At 46.5% G+C, this 22,037-nt stretch overlaps 3 protein-coding genes across 6 annotated transcripts in view; 2 read left to right on the forward strand and 1 right to left on the reverse strand.

The window, feature by feature from the left end:
- LOC103082701 (beta-1,3-galactosyl-O-glycosyl-glycoprotein beta-1,6-N-acetylglucosaminyltransferase 7) overlaps positions 1-181 on the reverse strand; it is a 4,697-nt gene extending 4,516 nt beyond the window's left edge. The window contains exon 1 of the mRNA XM_007464276.1: positions 1-181. This exon is cut by the window's left edge and continues 822 nt beyond it. Coding sequence (XP_007464338.1) covers positions 1-181 — 181 coding nt within the window.
- RTF2 (replication termination factor 2) overlaps positions 1-15,830 on the forward strand; it is a 39,600-nt gene extending 23,770 nt beyond the window's left edge. The window contains exons 6-10 of one of the 4 annotated variants that reach the window (XM_007464270.1): positions 11,359-11,472; positions 14,553-14,607; positions 14,715-14,810; positions 15,231-15,238; positions 15,629-15,830. In XM_007464270.1, coding sequence (XP_007464332.1) covers positions 11,359-11,472; positions 14,553-14,607; positions 14,715-14,810; positions 15,231-15,238; positions 15,629-15,799 — 444 coding nt within the window. In that variant the 3' untranslated portion in view covers positions 15,800-15,830. Of the gene's footprint in view, positions 1-11,358; positions 11,473-14,552; positions 14,608-14,714; positions 14,811-15,230; positions 15,239-15,620 lie in introns of all 4 variants that reach the window. The other 3 variants (XM_007464271.1, XM_007464272.1, XM_007464273.1) reach the window with 3 other exon arrangements.
- Positions 15,831-18,653: 2,823 nt separating this feature from the next.
- On the forward strand, positions 18,654-20,098 carry LOC103082156 (protein FAM209A). The gene is made up of 2 exons (XM_007464274.1): positions 18,654-18,902; positions 19,835-20,098. Exons 1-2 carry the CDS (start codon positions 18,654-18,656, stop codon positions 20,096-20,098), a joined length of 513 nt encoding a protein of 170 aa, XP_007464336.1.
- Positions 20,099-22,037: the final 1,939 nt, after the last annotated feature.

Raw genomic sequence — 22,037 nt, forward strand, 5'->3', positions numbered from 1 at the left:
CTTTCCCTTCAAACAAAGCCGAACACAGTTCATCTGGATAAAAGCCACATTCCACTACTGCTGGGTAGGTGGGTTCCTCCTCTGGTTCCTCAGGAGTTGGATTCCTTAAATAAAGAAAAATGAAGACGCAAATGGCTACGCACACGAGAAGACCTGGCTTTGTGGCTCGCAGCTGGCTCATGTTTTGAGCTCCAGTTGCCTTCTTATTACCATGGTTTGAAATGTTTTCCTCTAAGCTTCCTAAAAGAACAACAGGCAGAATTTAGGGTGTTGTTAACTCTATTCCCCCCCGTCCCTGCTGACTCTATTGGTGTACACGTATTTAAAGTGTATAATTTGATCAGTTTTTATATATGTGTATACTCATGAAACTGTCACCACAGTCATGATAACAATAATTTCTTTTACCCCTAAAAGTTTTCTTGGGCCCCTTTTACTCCATCCTCCTTCCACCGTTGTCTCTGGGCAATCACTCATATGCTCTTGTCACTGTAGACTAGTTGGCATATTCTACAGTTTTATATAAACAAAGTTATACGTATGTACTTTTTTGCCTGGATTTTTTTTCACTTAGGATAATGATTTTAAGATTTCATCCACATCACTGCATTTATCACCATTTTTCCCTTTTTATTGCTGAGCAGTATTCCATCAAATGGACGAGCCGCAATCTGTTTATCTGTTCATCTGTTGAAGGACACTGAAGTTGTTTCCAGTTTTAGGATATTACAGGATGCTGTAAGCCTTTGTGCACAAGTCTTTGTGCAGACCTTTGTTTTTGTGTCTCTGGGGTAAATACCTAAGAGTGAAATGGCTGGCTTGCATACAGGTGTATGTTTTAACTTCTTAAGAAATTGCCAGTTTTTTTTCCAAAGTGGGTGTGCCATTTTACATTCCCACCAGCAGTGTATGAGAGCTCCATTTACTGTACATCCTCACCAACACTCGGTATGGTCAATTTAAAAAACTTTACCCAGTCTAATAGGTGCGTAGTGGTAATTCACTTTGGTTTAACTTTGCATTTCCCTGATGACTAATTTTCATGTGTTATTGCCCTTATATTGGCAGATAAAAATCTCATATATTTATTTTGGACATAGATACTGTCCTGTTCTGCATTATTCAGAATTTATCTTATGCCATTATTCTGTATCGTGTTATGAGAATATATCTTTCCAATAAAGAAAACAACAAATCAAAATTTTGCGATCACATAATTCAACTTGTTGAAATGAGTTTATGAATTGTGTTTAGAGAAGGCTTCAGTGATTTAAAACAAGATATCTTTATCTAATAAAATTATTTGACAATAATTTAGTTTCCTCTCGAACTCTACAGAGATGCATGAATAAGTATTTTAATTGATTAATTATTATTGGCATGCAAAGACCATCCTTTGGAATTTAGGGAAGAAAATTGATCAGGTAAAATGTCTATATTGTTAGTAGTTTTTTCCCTTGTTTATGAATTTTGTCTCTAGGTTTCTGTAAAAAGTCACATCATTGCTTGTTCCTACTTCCTATTTTTAAAAAAATATTTATTTGTTTTATTTTTGGCTGCGTCGGGTCTTAGGTGTGGCACGAGGGCTCCAGAGTGCGTGGGCTCTGTAGTTGTGGCACGTGGGCTCTCTGTTGTAGCCCATGTGCTCAGTAGTTGCAGCCTGCGGGCTTAGTTGCCCCACAGCATGTGGGATCTTAATTCCCCGACCAGGGATCGTACTCGCGTCCCCTGCATTGGAAGGCAGATTCTTAACCCCTGGGCCACCAAGTAGAGGGACCAAGTCCCTCTACTTCCTGTTTTTAAAAACCCATTTACTTTTCTTTTTTTGGTGGTACGCGGGCCTCTCGTTGTTGTGGCCTCTCCCGTTGCGGAGCACAGGCTCCGGACGCGCAGGCTCAGCGGCCGTGGCTCACGGGCCTAGCCGCTCCACGGCATGTGGGCTCTTCCCGGACCGGGGCACGAACCCGTGTCCCCTGCATCGGCAGGCGGACTCTCAACCAGGGAAGCCCCCATTTACTTTTTTATTTACTTAATCATTTATTCATGTCAGTATGGACTTGTGGATGTTTAGTTCACATCCTTTTGAGGTCTTGTCACCAGTACCTTTAAGAAAAGTGATAAATGTAGACTGAGTGCAGGTTAAAGTGCTTTGAAGGCAAGAAGACCTTGGGTTTAATATGGAATGTAGCAGCCACAGAACAAGAGGGGGGCATGAACCCGCGTCCCCTGCATCGGCAGGCGGACTCTCAACCACTGCGCCACCAAGGAAGCCCCCCTCCCATTTACTTTTGACCAGTGTTTACCTCAGATTTGACATTAGTCCCTTACCTTTCCACATCATTATTGCAAATGCCATTTGGATAAAGCATTAACAAGGCAGCATTTTGAGTTATCCTGTGTTCTTAAACTATGAGCCCATAAAAACTGTAAATGCTGATTGTGGATTTTAAAAATATATTTATTTTCATTGTATAGTTTCTTTTTACCCATCATGCTTCACTGCCCAAATATGTCAGGTTACGTTTTACTCTGGTTTGGTAAATGTTGATTGCCCCAAGCATAAAACATTATTGGCATAATTTTACAGGCATTTTTATAAATTACGTAATACCTTTTATAAACACCGTCATCATTATAATTAACACATTTCATATCTGGTCTCTAAAATAGACACAACATGTATCATAAAAACAAATTCAGTTGGATGGAAATACCTTCTTGAAATGAAAATAAAGCTTTTAACTGCTTCTCTGTTAAGCATTTTGGTGAAAGGTAAACCATGTACCGTAGTTTGTTACATTTTCTCCTGTGTTTAGCTTTTGCATGGGAAGGGGGTTTGGGGGGTTTTTTGGTTTGTTGTCTTGGTTGTTGTTTTTAAGCTTATGGTCAAAGTGTAAAACATGCTGGTCTCATCACAGAAATGTTAGCCCCACTTCACTGACAGACTATATACCCCATGCAGAGCCCAGGGGATTGGGTATTTTCAGTGTTTTATGATAATTAAGTGAAGACACGTCCCATGTGTAGTCCGTTGTCCTTCAGGGCAATACGTTGGCTAAATGCTTTCCCTCCCTTATTTATAGAGACAGGCACAGGAGCTTGCTCACAGTTAATCTGCTGCCTTTCTGCCTTGTGTTCTGTTAGTGCAGTGCTCACAGTTGTCCGGTTAAATCTTCCTTTTGGCTCAGGTTCACTTTGAAATTTAGAAATCGGTGTGGCTAGAATGCCATGTTGTGGGAAGGGTCACCAGCTTTATTTTCATTGTTTCAGTACAAGCTTTTCCAGGTAGTCAGGACAGGCTTGTAATGAAGCCTTTGGAGACTCCACTGCTGCTGAATTTTACAAAATTCTTGCTGTGGCTTTAACCTACATCTGGTGGACAATGTGAAAATTCCCATAGGAATCAACTCTTTAGGGCCTGGCAGTTTTTCCTTTTTAAATCACGATGAGCATCATTTTCAGCTTTGCAGACATTTCAGTTCTTGGTGATTTGTTGCCGTGGTTTTGTTGCTATAATGTGAAATCAACTTTTGTAGTCCTAATGAAACTGTAATTGTTAAACATGTGCCTTTTTATCACTAAATTAATTTCCAAGAAATGTAAGTGATATTTTCCAAGTGAGAGGAACATGCAGCCCATTACAAAAAAGTGCAATCTTACTGATTATTGAGCAATTTTTTTTCCTCCACAAAACATTTAAATATTTATTTATTTTAAAGACTTTAGAAAGAGTGGCAGTTATCATTATATATCATGGAGCAGATACGAAAGTTCTTTGTTCAGACCAGACCCATTATTTTACCATTCCAGTGTTCTGTTTCCTCATGTACTACTGAAATCACAAATGATTTCTAAAATTATTATTTTGTGTGTGTGAGAGAACATTTTAAGGCTTTTTTCATATAGTGTCATTCCTTAAATTATCTTTCCTGGGCCTTATATATTTTGATAATCTTTTAGTTCCTCATGTCTGCAGCCTTTGGTGAGTAGCATCATTAAAATATGTATAGTGTACAGTAGAATTAAATAGCATCCAGACAGTGAATAATGTTTTGAAGATTACACGTTCAGTTGACTGAGGACATATGACATCCAAGGGATTTTGTAGAATATCTTTCAGTAGCAGTAATTACCAAAGTTACGGTTAAGGATGGTGTTAAATTTTTTTCCTTTTTGTGGTACTAGAAACCACAAATGATTCCCAGTTACAGTTTTCAGAATGGAATTATTCTACCTTTTATTTAGGTTTTTGTCCAAGCATAAAATATTTCCAAGGAGTTGTTTCAAAATGCATTGCTATCCTAATTACGAGAGCCGGTGAGCATGTTTTCCTTCTTCTTTTCTGCCTTCTTTACCTGTCTGTAGTGCCCCTCTCCCACCGCCCCTACTGCAGGCCTTAACAGCCAAGAACAGAAGTCAGCAATATGGGTCTGGTACTATGTGTTGCCACTAGAACACTTAAGGGCAGTCATTTTGAATTTGTTACGATGGGATTTAATTTGTTATATAGGCTTTTCAGGGGGAGTTGGCAACATCTTGGATAAATTAATTATTTTGCTAAATCTTTTATACTTCGTGGGTTTTGTTTTTTTTAATTTGGTTGCACCAGGTCTTACTTGCGGCAGGCAGGCTCCTTAGTTGTGGCTCACCGCCTCCTTAGTTGTGGCATGTGAACTCTTAGCTGCGGCATGCATGTGGGATCTAGTTCCCTGACCAGGGATCAAACCCCGGCCCCCTGCATTGGGAGTGCAGAGTCTTAACCACTGTGCCACCAGGGAAGTCCCTCTTGTTTTTTTTTAAAGGTAATTCCTGTTAGTAAATAGAAAGTGGGCATCTTTAAAGATGAACTTGTAATATTTTGCCATATATTCTATAGACTATAACTGTTTTAGAGTATTAACATTAGCTTAACCAGATTAAACAATTTAGTCTTTATTTTCTGGACTGCAGATGGGGGTGTATGATAGTACCTGCCTCATGAGGACACCGGGCTAGGGTTGTGGAGCAGATGGCTGAGCGTTTCCAGCTGAGCCTGGCCCGGGGCGGTGCTCAGTGCTTGAGTGGGGTGGGGCTACTCGGTACCCCGCCAGTCCCGGAGCAGTGAGACCCTCAGACGATGAATGTCGGTTCTCTCTCCAGGTACTGCATGTTTGTCCTAAAGAAGTCTCTGTAGCTGCAGCAATGAAAATTTTGTGTCTGTTATTTTTGTCGTCTCTGGGCTCAGAATGACGTCCAGAGCACCCTACAAGTTAACAGTTTTTTCTTGAACGATATGAACTTTATCATAGTAGTTAGACTGATTTTGAATTCAGACCGTCAAAGCTGTCCGGTAAAATAGATGTCTTAATCACAACATGCTTATTCCTAAAATGTGTATACGTTTCTTCAGCCACTTTGATGTGAGGGGGAAAACTGCATTTTAGGATATCCATTTAAAACAATCACAACACAAACAACGTTTTTTTTAGAGGACTGTTTTTTGAGAGGAAAAGATGCCTGCTACTTCTGCATTTTATAATATTACTGATATTCCAATAGTTCTATTTTAAAACCATGGAGGAGGCACAGAAAAACATATTTTAGTAATAAGACCTGCTCGGCCTGTGCCATTCATGATCTCTGCATAGTTAACGCAGCACTTACCAAGAGAGGCTCGCATATGGGGTAGAGGTCCTGGCCGTGTCCGCGCCCAGCCTGGCTTTTTTTTTCCTTCAGTTGCTTCCTTGCTGTGGCTCTGGCTGAAATCACATGAACAGAGTTGCTTGGCAGGTTTTGTTACCCTTTCATCCCTGGAGGATTTTATTCTTGTTGATTCTGACGCATGGGTTGGAAAATAGAACCTGCGTATTTCTTCATGGCTGGCCCCCTGCCTTACAAAACAAACAGCAGAAAACACCCAGCCCAGGTGAAGGGCAGCGCAGGGTAATTGTTGGATTCTGAAAGCTGGATGAAATCCTGGCAGTCCTGGGTCAGATTCTTCAAATGTTTTTAAAAGTAGGAGGCCAAGTTTGGTTATCGGACACTTTTTCATTAAAGGGATAAATAAAAGTCATTTAAAAATCTCATTTGATTCCTAAGTAGCATTCGGAGTGCTTCAGTGTGGCTCTCCAGAGGCCTCACTTCAGGGAGGCAGGTGCGCCCTGCTGTGCGCCGTCCTCCCGCGGCCCGTCTGTGCGCCGTCCTCCCGCGGCCCGTCTGTGCGCCGTCCTCCCGCGGCCCGTCTGTGCGCCGTCCTCCCGCGGCCCGTCTGTGCGTGGTTAGTAACGACTCCCCTTCGTTATTCTCCTCCGATGGATACTTTCCCTCCTAACATCCTTCTTTTTCTGGTTTAAAAGGTCCTCCCGCTCGCTGGACCTCTCTTTAGGTTTACCCCGGATGTGTCTGTCGAGAATAGTGAAGCCAAGAGACGTGAATCACACCCTGCAGAGACTCTCACCCTCGTGGGTGTCCAGACACCTGAGCTCTTTATTTAGTCAGCCGAGTTCAGCTTTTCTTCACCTGCTGCGGTGACTCGAGATACCTGTTGCTCTTTTGCAGAACAGATGTTGCTGTTGTCCTAGAAAGATTTCTTAACTAGGCAGATAGAACCTAGTCTCTTTAATCTTAAGGGGATGCAGCATTGCTGCATGTGTGACATGTATGCCTTTTATATAAAAACAGGTCCGTGCAGCCTTTTAGTGGGGAGACCCTGTATATGTTTGCATGGAGTTGTTCACATTCTGTGAGTTGAGAGACTAATTTTATCAGACAAGAGTCAGGAAAGGAAAGGCCACCCTGTCAGCTGGTGAAGCGTTGCTCCAACTCTGCCCCCAGCCCCGAGGGCCTGTTTTAAATTGTCCTGTGAGTGCTGCTGAACTGGCCTGGCAGGTCCGTCCCTGGGGGAAGAGGATTGGCGCTGGATTTCACCTGGACCTCACATGCTTAACCTGGAAAAAAGCAGTGGAAGAACCTGAGAAAATGATGTGGAGAGTTGCCTGCGTGCAGCTTTATACTCCCATAGCTCTAAGGGAGACACAGAGTAAAACCAACCATGCTGAACGGAGTGTTGTAATAAATGGACAAAAAAACAGGCTTAATGTATCAGCTTCTTTTTTTTTTTAATTTATTTATTTTATTTATTTATTTTTGGCTGCATTGGGTCTTCGTTGCTGCACGCGGGCTCTCTCTAGTTTCGGTGAGCGGGGGCTACTCTTCGTTGCGGTGCACAGGCCTCTCATTGTGATGGCTTCTCTTGTTGCGGAGCACGGGCTCTAGGCATGCGGGCTTCAGTAGTTGTGGCTCGCATCAGTAGTGTGGTGCACGGGCTTAGTTGCTCCGCGGCATGTGGGATCTTCCCAGACCAGGGCTCAAGCTTGTGTCCCCTGCACTGGAATGTGGATTCTTAACCACTGCGCCACCAGGGAAGCCCTGTATCAGCTCCTTATACTGATGTGATTCAACTAAATTTTTGAAAGATGAAAATCCTAATAAATAAAACAGACATAGAGCGTAAACATGTAAATTACAAAAGAGGCACTGTGGATACAGTGGGGTGTTTTATGTTTCTTGAAGCCAAAAAGGAGCTGTCTTCTTCTGCTTTTTAGATTAGCATAAGTTTTTTTTTTTCTTTCCTTTACGTGGTATCATGGGCATTCTCACATGTTGTAAGGAGTGTAAAGTTCATGTGACCTTCTAGGGGAGCTATTTGGCTTTAAAATTTCACTCCCTTTCATCCTGGTTTGAAATATTTCTTTAGGTCATGTTCTCATTCCTTCATTCAGCAATTATTTACTGAGCATCCACTGTGTGCAGGATCCTGGGCTTAAGACTCAGCTACAGCCGTGAAAGATAAAGACAAAACCTTCCCATTTGGAGCTTACAGTGTGACAGAGGGAAGCCCTATTTTAAAAGTCAATACACACATACAGGCATACATTCATTTATCATAAGCCATGAATACAGGAAACAGGGTTCCGTGATAGAGAACAACCAAGTCTCAGAAGTGGAATTTGGGGGTCAAAGATGCATGTAATCAGTTGTTCATCACAATTATTATTTGTAAGAACAAACATTGAGAAACCACTATTCCATTTGTTTGTGATATAAATATACAGATACAGTAGCATATTACTCTTAATTCTGTTTCTTTTAGCACTTTCCTACTGGCCTTTTTTTTTTCAATATTTTAAAAAAATTAACATCCAGAGGTCATGTAAATATACAATTTCTAGTCTGCTTTTCTTTTTAACATATAATGAGCATATTCAGTGTTGTCGAAAACTCTAACATAACGATATACTCTTCCTTTTTAGGAATGTATTATGATTTATTTAGCCATTTCCCACCTTTTCTGGACATCTGAGGTACAACTGATAAAAGGAAGCAAAACTGAAAATATGTGATTTCACCTGTACGGGAACAGTACACATAGAAAATTGGGAAATACGGGTGTTTTCTACTTTGTGTACCTGTTACTTTTATAAGCAAAGAGAGGGTCAGCCCCTTTGGGCCGCTGTGCCTTTGCAGCAGCCCCCCTCCCTTTCTGAAGCCCCCCCCGCCCTTTCGTCCACGGAGGAAAGCCCCTGTCTGGCAGCTGACATCGTGGCAGGAACCTGCTTCCCGCCCTGGTTTTACTCGCCCCCAGGGACGGGCTGCTCCACTCAGGGCCCTGGGCTCCAGCAGAAGCCTGGTGAGGTCAGGCATGACCCCAGAACAGGTGCTGGGCCCGTAGCTGGAGGGAGGGCCAGGGGTTGCCCGCTCAGGTCCAGGCAGTTGAGGCCTTGAGGGGTGGGTTTGGTATTAGTGGATTTTTTGAATTTTGGAGACAAAGAGCGAAATATCTCAAGTTTTAACGTGCAAGGTTCCCGGCTCAGTGTTGTTATTAGCAGCTGATTCAACTCTAGGACTACAACTCGGGTACAACACACCACAGCTGTAGGCAGGACAGGGCCCACTGTCACACATAGACAACTAAACAATCGTGTGCAGGGAAGGAGGCTGCGGACCACTGGCACGATCAGTCAGACCCGGGCAGCAAGAGTGGTGGAAAGAGGCGCAGAAAGCCCGTCGGGGCGGAGGGTGAGGGCTGTGACGGGGCAGGGGAGCAGATACGCTAAGGAGGGTTATTGACGCCAGAGCCCCAGCCCCAAGCCCCACTGGGCCTTGTCTACCACCTGATTCTGTTCTGCAGATCCTTTTTCCTTCTCTTTCCAAGGAGGACAGCCCCCAGGGGAAGGCTCTGCCCCAGTCTCCCACAGCCCAGGGCTTCCCAGGCGGCCTTCCCCTGCAGAGGGGCTGTTCCCTCCCCTGGCCTCCTGACATCTCTGTTCTCCAGAGGCAGCCCTGGCCAGACGCCGTACCAGACGCCCCCTGTCTGTGCACAGAGCTCCTCTCTGTGGCACCAACCTCAGGCTTTGTGGGTCTTTACCACCTTAGAAAAGGAGCCGACTTTGACCTAGAGCTGTGGGTTTTGAACACAGAACCACAATAAATAACCCAGCTAAGGCAGCGGCCAAGGAGAGTCAGCAAATGGTGACCGGCTCCTCTGTGTGTTAAGAGGTGCTGGGAAAGCTGTGGCAACTTTTAAGAAAAAGAGCAATTGTGTGGCTTTTCTTGTGCTGAGAATGTTTCCTCTGATAGAGATTCTGGGCGTGGACTCGGCATACAGCCGTCCTCACGGCCCAGGTTTGTCCAGTGATCCAGCAGGGCTGTGTAGCCCTCAGATGGTAAGGGGCAGAGACCCAGGCAGAGTCTAGAGGAATCCACGTGAGGCTTCCTTATGCTTTCGCCCTTCCACGAGGGGGCACAACTCCCAGCGAGGAAAATGCAGCAGCGCGTACTGTCATCCCTCCCTATCGGTTGCGGGGGCTGGGGGGATTGGCCCAGGACTCCCGCATATACTGAAATCCACACATGCTCAAGCCCCTTATATAAAATGGTGTAGCACCCGTCTTCCTGTTTACTTTAAGTCATCTTCAAGTTACTTATAATACCTAATATAATGTAAATTCCATGTAAATAGTTGGAAATACAGTGTAAATGTTACGTAAATAGTTGCTGGTCTATATAAATAGTTGCCGGGCCCTGCACTGGTATGTGGCAACTATTTATATAGTATTCAAGTGTTGCTTTTTGGAACTTTCTGGAAAATTTTTTCTTCCCAAATATTTTCTGTCTGAAGTTGGTTGAATCCATGGATGAGGAACTCAGGTTATGTGATGCTTCTGCCTAGGGAAGCTAGTTAGAGACACGATGCTGAGGGCTGGAACTTGGAGCTCCGTCTGTGTTAGGGAAATGCAAAACTGGTGATGGTTGAGTGTTCAGTGCCCAGCTCTGGGCTCCATTCCCTACCGCGTTACCCTTAATTCTTGCCTCAACCCGATCATGCTGGGAGTTCAGTTTATCCCCACTTAACAGATGCGGTAACTGAGGCCAAGGTCTAGGCAGAGGGACTCTGGAGAACCCACAGGAAGAGGGAAACAAACCCCGAAATGGATGCTGGCCCAAACACTGTCCTCAGTAGGGCTGGCTCCCCAGGGAGCAATTGAAAATGCAGATCCCCTGTGGGCATGACAGTGGGCAGCTGCAGCCCAGGAAAGAGCCGAAATGCAGGCTGTGCCTCCGGAACGGTCCTTCCCCTCTCCTGCTGGGATTTAGCCCATTTACCCTAATTGGCCAACTTCCTAAACTCTAGAACAGTGGTTCTCAAAGCCTGGTTCCCCCACAGGCAGCATCTGCATGACCTGAGAAAACATTAGAAATGCAAATGATCGGGTCCCACCCTAGAACTCCTGAATCAGAAACTGGCGTGGGTCTCAGGGATCTCCCTGGAGATGCTGAGGTAAGGTCAAGGTTGCAAACCTCTGTCTGGAATGTGAGATCCCCCGGCCTCTCCCTTTTAGCCTTGGCTCAGCTGTGTGTGAGTCCCACAGGCTCTTATTAAGTCAGTCCTCATGAGATGAGCCAGCAGTAGGTGCTCAATAAGTATTGCTAATGATTCCTTCAACAGACATTTCCTAAACGTCCACCCTGTGCTTGGGTCTTTGCATGGGGCCCCTGGAGGTCGGGTCCAGTGGGGAGGCCTGTAAGCAAAGAAGCCCAACACAATTAGGAAGTGGGAGGAACCCTGCAGAAATCCAAGTTCCTAGACACCAGCCAGGGCCAGTCTGGCAGGCAGGCCTGCTGTGCTACCTGTACACAGAAACTTTCCCAAGCAGGGCTCGGGGTCAGAAACTGGCCAAGCCAAGGTGCAGGCGGGGTAACAACAGGAATTTCCCAAGAGCTTGAGGACCAGTGGTTGGGCTAAGAGTGAGGGCCTGAGGGTAGCTGCGTTCTGCGTGGTGACGGAATCTGTCGTCTTCTCTCTTTCGTCCTCTTCAGTGTGGGGCTGCCTTCCAGGAGGACGACGTCATCGTGCTCAATGGCACCAAGGAGGACGTGGAAACGCTGAAGAGAAGGATGGAGGGGAGGAGGCTGCGAGCCAAGCTGGGAAAGGTACCGAAATCCTAGGCTCAGTTCCTCACCTTCCCGAGTTTGGGCGCAAGTCAAGTCTGCAGGTTCTGCCCAGCCGCGGCCTCTGCTCCAGAGCCCCGTCGCAAACCCGCCAGCTGTGCTGCTGGCGCTGGTTTGGGGTTCACTGCGATCGAGGTGTTTTTTATGACCAGGTGGGCCTGGGCTCTAGAAGATCCCAGGCTCTAGAAGACCCAGATTCGCTGGGTCGAGCTCAGTGGTCTGCTCTGCGCTCGGCTGCCTCATCGGTGAAGGGGGGTGGGGGGTCACGCCACCTGTGGGGGGTGGGTGTGGGCAGGAGGGTAGAAAAGCTCAGGCCTGTGAAGTGCGTCCGGAGGGCAAGGCGGCCACCACGATTGCTGCACGGGCACTGAGTGTAAGAGGCTTGGCGTCACACCTTATAAAACTGAGGAGGAGTGAAAGTCACCACCCCCAGCACCTCTGGAGAGCCTGTGCGGCCCAGGTTTGAACGTCCTAGAGATCTGTGGGGGAGCCCGGGGCCTGTGCTTCCCACCCACTCCTGGGAGTGCAGATGCAGACGCGCACACGCATGCAGACACATGCAGACACACAGGCATGCAGACACGCGCGTGCGCACACACACGCACGCACGCACACCCCCTCCCTGCACTCCCTGGAGCGAGGAGACAAGCAGCCCTCCCCCCGTGGAGGCCGCTGCCTGGCCGTGCTGAGCCTCCCCTGGCCCCGGTCTTGAGTGGCGCCCCAGCGATGCTTGCTGATGCCCGGCACTCTGGGTCGGGGGTGCTGGGGTGAAGGCTTTGCGCCCCAGGTTTAGAACCACCTTCCATAAGCAGTGGAATCCGCGCTTAATGATCTGATGGGATGAGCAGGCTCAAAACAGTTGATCAGCTAAGAAATCATTCAATGTGTCATCGATTCTGGATCCAGTAGTAAATTTTGTTATTTCTTGAGTACTTACAGATGATAGCCATGGTCTTTTTTTCATTCTTGAAAAAAAAAAAAAAGGTTCAGGGTAAATGTGGGAGGAACTTCATGCCATCAGAACTAAGGCAAAAGAATGCCTAAAGTATTAGAAAATTAGTTCCAGTATCCCGAGGACATAAAATTGTGAAGAGAAGTAGCCTGCCTGGTTTTGTGCTACTGGCGTGCATTTACCAGGGATGTAATAATTAAAGATTTTTCAGGTTTTTCATTTTTTTAAATCACAATAGAGGAAAGTGCAAGACTGTATCACCCTGGAATAATATATAATTCATGGTCATGAGCCTTTAAAAAGCTGAGAATATGATAGCAGTATCGTTATTGTGTATTATGGGTCCAGAATTCTCAGAGCCAAACCACTGGCATTTCCTCCTTTGACAGCTTCACTTTAGGTAGAAAAGAGATAATGTGTGTGAATGGTTCTGTAGTACAAGGAATTGTGCCCAGCTTTTGTGATCAAATACCAGTAGAAGTACTCCATGAAGCGGTCTTGTGCAAGGTTATTACAGTATTCATGAGAAATAAAGAGACGCTCTGTCCTTTAAAGGGGTGAGTTCGGGTTTAGAAGCGAATAGAAGTTTGAGATATTTTTGACGACATTTACCAAAAAGGATCTGCTTGTTTGTTGCTACTATTTATCAAGTTCAGTTTTTAAGAAGCACAAAAGAGAAAAATTGTACTTTAATGGAAGCTCCTGGAGACATTGGTATGGTCATTAGCCTTCTTACTTTAGTCAGCTGTCTCCTCTGTCTTGGCTTCCTGCCAAGTTGTTCAAAGCCCGGTGGAACTAACATACCCACCTCCGGAGGCAGGATACTTCCCAGACCTTCTGGCAATGCTTCCTAGAGACGGCTACCAGGAAACCAAAATATTTCCCCAATATACCTGCAGCTGGAGACAGGGCATAGCATTTCCTGTCTAAGGCCTCATTGCTCGTGCTTTTCAGATAACCTCAGCTGTGAATGGAGGGCTTAGAAATAAGCAGTTTTCTGCATTTTTTTTTTTTGAAGGATGAGGTGTTACCCTCACAAATGTGAATGCACGTCTTGCAGGTGTGAAATGAACAGGATGTGTTTATGTTTTATGCAAGTGTTATAGATCACATAGCATACATATATTACAGGTTCAGGGCCACTGCCTGAGCAAGGTCTTTGATGTTTTCTAGTGATGGGAGCCTTCAGAAACGTTTAGCCTGCGTATCTTTTTTTTTTTTTTTGTGGTACGCGGGCCTCTCACCGCTGCGACCTCTCCCGCTGCGGAGCACAGGCTCCGGACACACAGGCCCAGGGGCCACGGCTCACGGGCCCAGCCACTCCGCGGCACGCGGGACCCTCCCGGACCGGGGCACAAACCCGCATCCCCTGCACCGGCAGGCGGACCCCCAACCACTGTGCCACCAGGGAAGCCCTAGCCTGTGTATCTTTAACGCCACCTTTTGCATGCTTAGGAAAACGGCATGTTTAAAGTAAATTCTCTGAGTGAACGTAAGTCCTGTTTGTCCTTTCTGTGATTGAATCAGCTGTGTGGTTTTAGAATGGTTTGTTTCATTTCTTAAATTTTTGCTGACCAATTTAACTATTATGAGCGACAGAATTCTAACAGAAGTAATCCAGAGCTGAGGAGAGTTGGCTAAAGTGTTCTTTAGTAACAGGCCTCACACAAATATAGTTAAATACACAAATGTCAAAGCAGTTGGACAACTTTGAAGAAGTCTTCCTGGAAAGGTTAAGATTCGGTACTGGCGGGACTTATGTTATCATCCAGTTAACTGCTCTTTTGTGTGCAGTGGTCACCATTAACACTGACTGTTACCACTGAAATCTGTCCTTCGCATTTAGATTTTTTGAGGATGTGGTTTTGGAATGTAACCATACAGCTGAGCAGATCTCTGCGGATGTATGTCATGTGAGGCGAGAGTGCACAACTGGAAACACGTGGGGAGGCCCGAGGTTTAGGGCAGAGGATCAGAGTCCTCTTCAGCGGGAGGCCTGCCCTGAGTGACCCGTGTTGGCCTCTCATTGGGCTCCCGGATGGCGGGAGCCACACTGACACTGAAATCAGTGCATCTGAGCACGTGTCCACCCTCCCCTTTCTTTTCACAGAAAACAAAGAAACCCAAGGTGGCAGAGTCTCTCTCAAAATTAGATGTCAGTGAAGGTAAGATGCTAAAAGAGGTCCTTATTTTAGCAAAAATAAGGCCATAGGCCTGTGTCCTAAATAAGTTCCTGATGTTGTTTTGTTTTGCTTACTTTGATCTTTCACAGAAGCCCCAGGACCATCAAAAATGAAGACAGCAAAGCCCGAAGAAACCAGCCTTGATTCTCAAGAGAAGAAAACCACCTTGCCTCCCAGAAGTGCAGGTGGGTCCTATTGAGACGGCAGTGGGCCACTTAGACAGCTGGGAACGTGCGTGGGTGCGTCACGGTTTTGCTGGCGCGAATTCGAGAACTCAGGCTCGTCCTAATGGTGTCTCTGAATAGTTCACTGAGCTCTCTTGGCAGGTAACGAAGAAACAGTTGATTCATTTAGAGCAGGAGCCCTCTCAGGACGGAAGGGGTGCGGGCACAAATGCCAGTTTTCCTGTGGAGTCTGTACTTGGTGCCAGGCTAACAAGGGGCGCCGAGGCCTGACTCAGGCGTTCCCTAATTTAAGGCTGGGCTCGCTGTGCACCACGTGTGCACTCTAGCCGGCCTTCCTCCACCTGCTCTTGACCGAGAGCCATTCCATCCGGTGCAGAGTCCAGAATTCAGTGCCTTTCTCCCGAAACTCACTACCTTTAGCAAAGAAAGTAGTATTTATTTCACAAAGAAGAAAAGCATAGACTGAAGAGGTAAAAGGAGTGTGTAATCCTGTGGTGTAATCGCCCTCCAGAGTGTTCATGGGTTCCAGTACCCCCGACACACACCTCAGCCACCTGGCCTCGGGATCTGATGTACGTCATCCCCGGAGCTGGGACCAGTGCCAAGAATATATAGCAAGTAGTGATGAGTATGATTTTAAATACAGTAGCTTCGTTTGTTTTTAGGACTTGGGGATTGAGATAACGTATTTCAACATTCATCCCCAGAAAGCAGGAGGGAAATTCCCGGGATTAATGAACTTTTGAGGATGTGATGTCTGGAATGATCTGTAGTCCCAGCTTTAAAGTTTTGGGCTTTTCATTTTTCCAGCAGCACAGGGGAGCTCTTCCGGAAAAGCCGGGAAGCCTCTGTGTGGAGCCATGAAGAGGTCCATCGCCGACAGCGGAGAGTCAGAAGCTTACAAGTCCCTTTTCACGACCCACAGCTCTGCCAAGCGCTCCAAGGAGGAGTCGGCCCACTGGGTCACCCACACATCCTACTGCTTCTGAGGCCCGGGGCGCGGCCTCGGCGCACCCCAGAGCTCGGAGCCAGCGTGGCAGGGCAAGACGGGGGCTCGGTGACCCTGCCGGCCCCACCCTGTCGCCCTTTCCACTCACCTCCCCCAGTGCGTGTGGACCCGCCCACGGCCGAAAGCACGCTGGCCGCACTATTTATGCTTAAAATAATTAAAGATGCCAGATTCCTTACGGGTATGTGGTTGGCTCATTTTGACTCAGACTCTCATGGTTTTACTCGCGGCGGTTAATTAATTAAACAAGCCAAGTGAAACCGAACTTGAGGAAGGGCGAGTTTGAAGTGCATTCTGCCTGCAGGGCTGTGGGCTGTAGGAGGGGTCGTCTCGGTGCCAGGGAGGGGACTGAGGGGCCTTCCTTGCGGATCGCCTTGATGAGACAGGTTTAGTTGGCACCCGATGATTTCGTACGAAAATAAAGTAAGTCTAAAGTCTGCTCTTGTTCTCATCTCTGTATTTTTCTCCTTTCTTCCCCGAACGTTGAGTAAGAAAATTGCAGCCATTGCACTGATAGCGATTGTAGTTCTATGACATCATGTCAATTCCACTTTCTCTCTCAGCAGAAGATTATAAAAGGGGGAAACTGTGCATAAAATTGGTGTATCTTATCCATAAAGTGTGTTGAAGTGAATAATTAATGAAATTCTCCTATGAGACTAAGAATCAGGAACATCCACGTTCAACACTGCCTTTCTGGAGACAATTGTATCATTCAGATGGTTCTTTATACCAGATCCAGGGCCCTGGTTTCCATGAAAAAGCAGGCAAAGGAGCTGGGCGAGGAAGGTCAGAGGCGGGAGGGGGCAGCCTCAGAGGGAGGATTCTGGGGAGGGGGTGGAGAGCCAGAGCCGAGCGCAGCCTCTGCTCCGTCCCGGGTCCTGTGCCTCAGCGGGATGGGAAGTTGGACCCGAGGACGTGTTGACATTGTGAATATAGAGGAGTTTTATCAGAATGATATTAACATCAGTGAATTTCTGTTGTGGACGTTTCCAGAACAAACCTGAAAATTATCTATTTTCTTTCCCAGATCAGCATTTATATACCTTTACATATAGGTAAGTCTGGTTATAATAGCCGTGCCTATTTCCTAATCAACCCTTGGGCCTCGCGCCCCCGTAAGCCCTGCACAGATGCTCTCGGCAGGGAGCCCCACGTCCCCACCCCAAGCTGGGGGAGCATGTGCCGCAGGGCAGTCTGTGCTGTTGGATCCCAGTCTCCATCTCTCCTCCTGGTTTTAAACCATCACAGAACTTCATCACTCAACACAGTTAGAGGCACAGTGGAGGCACCCAGTGGACCCTTGGTTATGTCCAGCAGAAGGCTTTATTCCCCGGGAATAAGTGTGAATCAGGTGACCCAGCGGAACAGGTACAAGCCCTGCGTTCCATTAGTCGGGACTTTCTGTTTCACGTCATTTTTAGAAACTGATGGTTTCAAGTGCACTGGCCGTTGAGCCCTGGCTGTACTCCTGGCAGCGGCCTCTGTCGTCCTGCAGGCTGTGTCCCTGTCGCCTCAGAGTCTTCACACCTGCCTGGACATCAGCCACTTCCCCATCTTACCCAGCCAGCCAGCTCCTGATCATCCCACACGTTCCACCTGAATGTCTTTTTCAGGAAAGCCTTCCTGCCTGAACCAGCCTAGAGCTGCCCCCTTGTGTTCTTTTAAAGCTCTCTGTTCTTATCACAAATGTTATTCTTTTTCTTCTCTGGCCACACCGTGCAGCATGCAGGATCTTAGCTCCCCAGCCAGGGGTCGAACCCATGCCTTCTGTATTGGGAGCGTGCAGTCTTAACCCCTGGACCACTAGGGAAGTCCCCTTATCACAACTTTCCCCCCCCCCCCCCCCCCGCGGTACGCGGGCCTCTCACTGCTGCGGCCTTTCGCGTTGCGGAGCACAGGCTCCGGACGTGCAGGCTCAGCGGCCATGGCTCACAGGCCCAGCCGCTCCGCGGCATGTGGGATCTTCCAGGACCGGGGCACGAACCCGTGTCCCCTGCATCAGCAGGCGGACTCCCAACCACTGCACCACCAGGGAAGCCCGGCCTTATCACAATTTTAATGAAATAAATGATACTCTTAATTAATTCAGGCATTGCACACTCAGGTGAAGTCAATGAGCATAACTGTGAGGCGATAGGGAGTGGTGGGGACTGTGGAGAAAACATGGCCACCTAGAGGGGCGGTTGCTACTCAGCTCCAGCAGAGAGGGGCCCCCGTGTTACCAGATGGTCCATACTTTTCAAAGGAAACTTAATTTCCTTTGAAATCTGGCCTTTTTAAATGAAGCCCTCCCCCCACCGACATTTAAATATTGGCAAATAATCATTTTCAGAAACAGTGTAGGCCAAAGTACATCAGTAGCTGCTAGTCTGTAGCCTCTGTTTTTTTGGTTGGTTTTTTTTTTTAGCCTCTGGTTTAATATCTTTCTTTCCCACTAGGCTCTCAGCTCCACAGGGGCACATGCCCGGGCTGCCCTGCTCACCACAGCGTCTGCAGTCAACAAATAGAAAAACAAAAATAGATGGACTCTCCCAGTAGAGCATGAGGGTCAGAAAGAACATACTGGCAAGGAGATGGCCTTCTATCACTCCCCCACCTCTCTTTTTATTGCCCTCTGGAAATTTCGCCATTTCCCTTTAAGCCCTACTCCCAGGCGACCCCTGCGAGCCTCTTTATCCTCTGCCCTGAAGTCATCACATTGGCCAGAGCTGGTTCTGGCTCAGGGCCTCTGTGACATCACCAACCGCCCAGCCCAGCCCTGGTTCCCAGTCTCCGGGTGCAAGGGCAGACCAACCCACCATGAGCCACTTTGTCCCCCATCTCTGCTCACCATGCGGACACTGAAATGGTTCTTGTTCTTTCCTCTGTGCCTCTCCTGCGGCTATGCCTTTACATTTTCTTCTCTGAGAGATAAAGCCAGAGAACCCCAGGAGAAGGTGCCTTGCGGAGGGCACTTTCGGATTCGGCAGAATCTCCCAGAGCATGCCCAAGGCTGGCTTGGGAGCAAGTGGCTCTGGCCTTTTTTTGTTGTCGTGCTGTATATGATGCTAAAGTTTCGAGGAGATAGTGAGACGGGTAAGGTAAGGATGGCTCCGTTTTTCACACCACATTGATTCCACCTCAGAAAGCTTAGACTCAGAGGAACACGTACTCTGGTTGTTACAGGCAAGACGGTTAAGTACAACGAGTTTGAATACAGAGTACCTACTTCTGGTCCTGAGAAACGTTGGCTAACTCATTTCCCGACGTGTCCTTAGGGAGGATGGTAGATCTTAACTCACAGAGGTGGGGACTCATAGTTGAAGACCACCTTCTGTTTACTGGGCAACTAAAACCTTGGCTCAATATTTATCCTGTTAAATCAGATTTTTCAAATTGAGGATAGATTCAAGAGCTTGGCGTGTTTCAGGTCAACATTATTTATGGAGGCAGATTCACTGCCCCTGATTTTTAATTTCCCTAGCGTTTGAATCATTACAAGTTGCTGAACTGAACGGCAATGGTATCATTTCCCAGGAAAAGGAAAAGACCTGTCGTAAAGGGTCAGAGGTGTAAAGAGGTAACAGCCTGTCCATAAAGTGGCTGAACAGCTCTGAGAAGAGGAAGGGAGAGAAATACGGCAGCATGTTCGCTCCTGGACAAACCCACCGCTTCAGGATTCTGTGTCCAAACTGATGGGAGCAGGGATTGGCAAACCTTTTCTGTAAAAGGCCAGATAGTTGATATTTTCAGCTGTGCAGCCCATTCACTCTGTGTGGCAAGGACTCAACTCTGCCGTTTGAGCATGAAAGCAGCCACAGACAGTATGCAAATGAACGAGCCTGGCTGTGTTCCAATAAAACTTTATTAACGAGAAAAGCTGGTGGGCCAGATTTGGCCATCGTTTGCCAATCCCTGGGGTAGGTCACTGCTAGAGCCAACTTCTCTTAGGTGAGCCCAGCTCTCTTAGAATTGTGTCAAAACCAGCAACATCAACAGTATTATTCACCCCGAATATCCTTCTTGACAGGAGCAGAAGAATCCTCTGGCCCTTCGAGGCTGTTCATTACGCTCTCCAGCAAAGAAAAATCAAAATGCTTCCCCCAACAAAGACTATGCAATCAATACCCTAACCCAGCTCGAGATGGACCTTGTGAAATTCATGTCCAAGGTGCAGAATCTGAAAGCCGCCATGGCAACCGGCGGTAACCTCAAGCTTCTGAACTCAGAGGTGCCTGCAGCCCCGCACAGTAATATTACAATATATGAGATATGGGGAGAAGACGACTCCGAGTGAGTGGATTTGTGTGGCAGAGTAGGAGAGAAAAACCTGAGTGTCTACAAACCGTATGCAAACTAGTAAAACTATTCTGAAGAAAAAGAATTCTCGAATTTGGGACCTTTTTCCTTGCTCTTTTTTTAAGCTTGAAAAAAGTGTGAGGCCAGTAGCCATAGCAGTTATTGTTTTGTTTAACTGTTGTTGTTTTGTTTGTTTGTTTGTTTGTTTTTACATCTTTATTGGAGTATAATTGCTTTACAATGGTGTGTTAGTTTCTGCTTTATAACAAAGTGAATCAGTTATACACATACACATATGTTCCCATATCTCTTCCCTCTTGCGTCTCCCTCCCTCCCCCCCTCCCTATCCCACCCCTCCAGGCGGTCACAAAGCACCGAACTGATCTCCCTGTGCTATGCGGCTGCTACCCACTAGCTATCTACCTTACGTTTGGTAGTGTATATATGTCCATTCCTCTCTCTCGCTTTGTCACAGCTTACCCTTCCCCCTCCCCATATCCTCAAGTCCATTCTCTAGTAGGTCTGTGTCTTTATTCCTGTCTTACCCCTAGGTTCTTCATGACATTTTTTTCCCCTTAAATTCCATATATATGTGTTACCATATGGTATTTGTCTTTCTCTTTCTTTTTTTTTTTTTTTTATAAATTTATTTATTTATTTTTGCTGTGTTGGGTCTTCGTTTCTGTGCGAGGGCTTTCTCTAGTTGTGGCAAGCGGGGGCCACTCTTCATCGCGGTGCGCGGGCCTCTCACTATCGCGGCCTCTCTTGTTGCGGAGCACAGGCTCCAGACACGCAGGCTCAGTAGTTGTGGCTCACAGGCCTAGCCACTCCGCAGCACGTGGGATCTTCCCAGACCAGGGCTCGCACCCATGTCCCCTGCATTAGCAGGCAGATTCTCAACCACTGCGCCACCAGGGAAGCCCTGTCTTTCTCTTTCTGACTTCACTCTGGATGACAGACTCTAGGTCTATCCACCTCATTACAAATAGCTCAATTTCGTTTCTTTTTATGGCTGAGTAATATTCCATTGTATATATGTGCCACATCTTCTTTATCCATTCATCCGATGATGGACACTTAGGTTGTTTCCATCTCTGGGCTATTGTAAATAGAGCTGCAATGAACAATTTGGTACATGACTCTTTTTGAATTATGGTTTTCTCCGGCTTTATGCCCAGTAGTGGGATTGCTGGGTCATATGGTAGTTCTCTTTGTAGTTTTTTAAGGAACCTCCATACTGTTCTCCACAGTGGCTGTACCAATTCACATTCCCACCAACAGTGCAAGAGGGTTCCCTTTCCTCCACACCCTCTCCAGCATTTACAGCAGTTATTGTTTTGTTTTTGCCTTCCTCACTTCCTCTAGAGCTGAGGGTGGTGAGAAGTGCATGGACAGTGGCATTAGTGTAGGGTGACATTCTTGGCCACTGTGCCATGGCCCTTGTAGAATAAGGCTTTTGGGAAACTTGGGGTAAGATGCTGATATTATTTTCATAATAACTATCTTTACAGTAGCTATTTTTGCAAAAGACAGAACCTTTTTTATCTTTATGATTTATTATATTACAAAGGACAACTTTGTAGGTTTTAAAATGATAAAAATTATTGTTAGGAGGTGTGTGTGTCAAGGGGATGGTGGATTCTAGAATCATTTCATTTTCGTACCACCAGAAAAGTCGTCTTATTCATTCTGTCTCATGGGTCCCATGCATTGACTTTTCTACTACAAAACTAACAGTTACATGTGTCTAAGTGGATTCAGAGAAATGGAGAATCAAACCATGTTTTTAATGTAATTCAGATATAGATGAGCTAACCAGGGGTTCCCGAATTGGTCAATATGAATATTCTTTATAGTACTTATTTAAAATATGGGTATTTTGGCATGTTTGTATGGCTAATGGAAACTACACTTATTCCAGGCTGTTCTGTTAGCTC

Source organism: Lipotes vexillifer, unplaced genomic scaffold (assembly GCF_000442215.2).
Source record: "Lipotes vexillifer unplaced genomic scaffold, Lipotes_vexillifer_v1.1 scaffold417, whole genome shotgun sequence".
Classification (NCBI taxonomy): domain Eukaryota; kingdom Metazoa; phylum Chordata; class Mammalia; order Artiodactyla; family Lipotidae; genus Lipotes; species Lipotes vexillifer.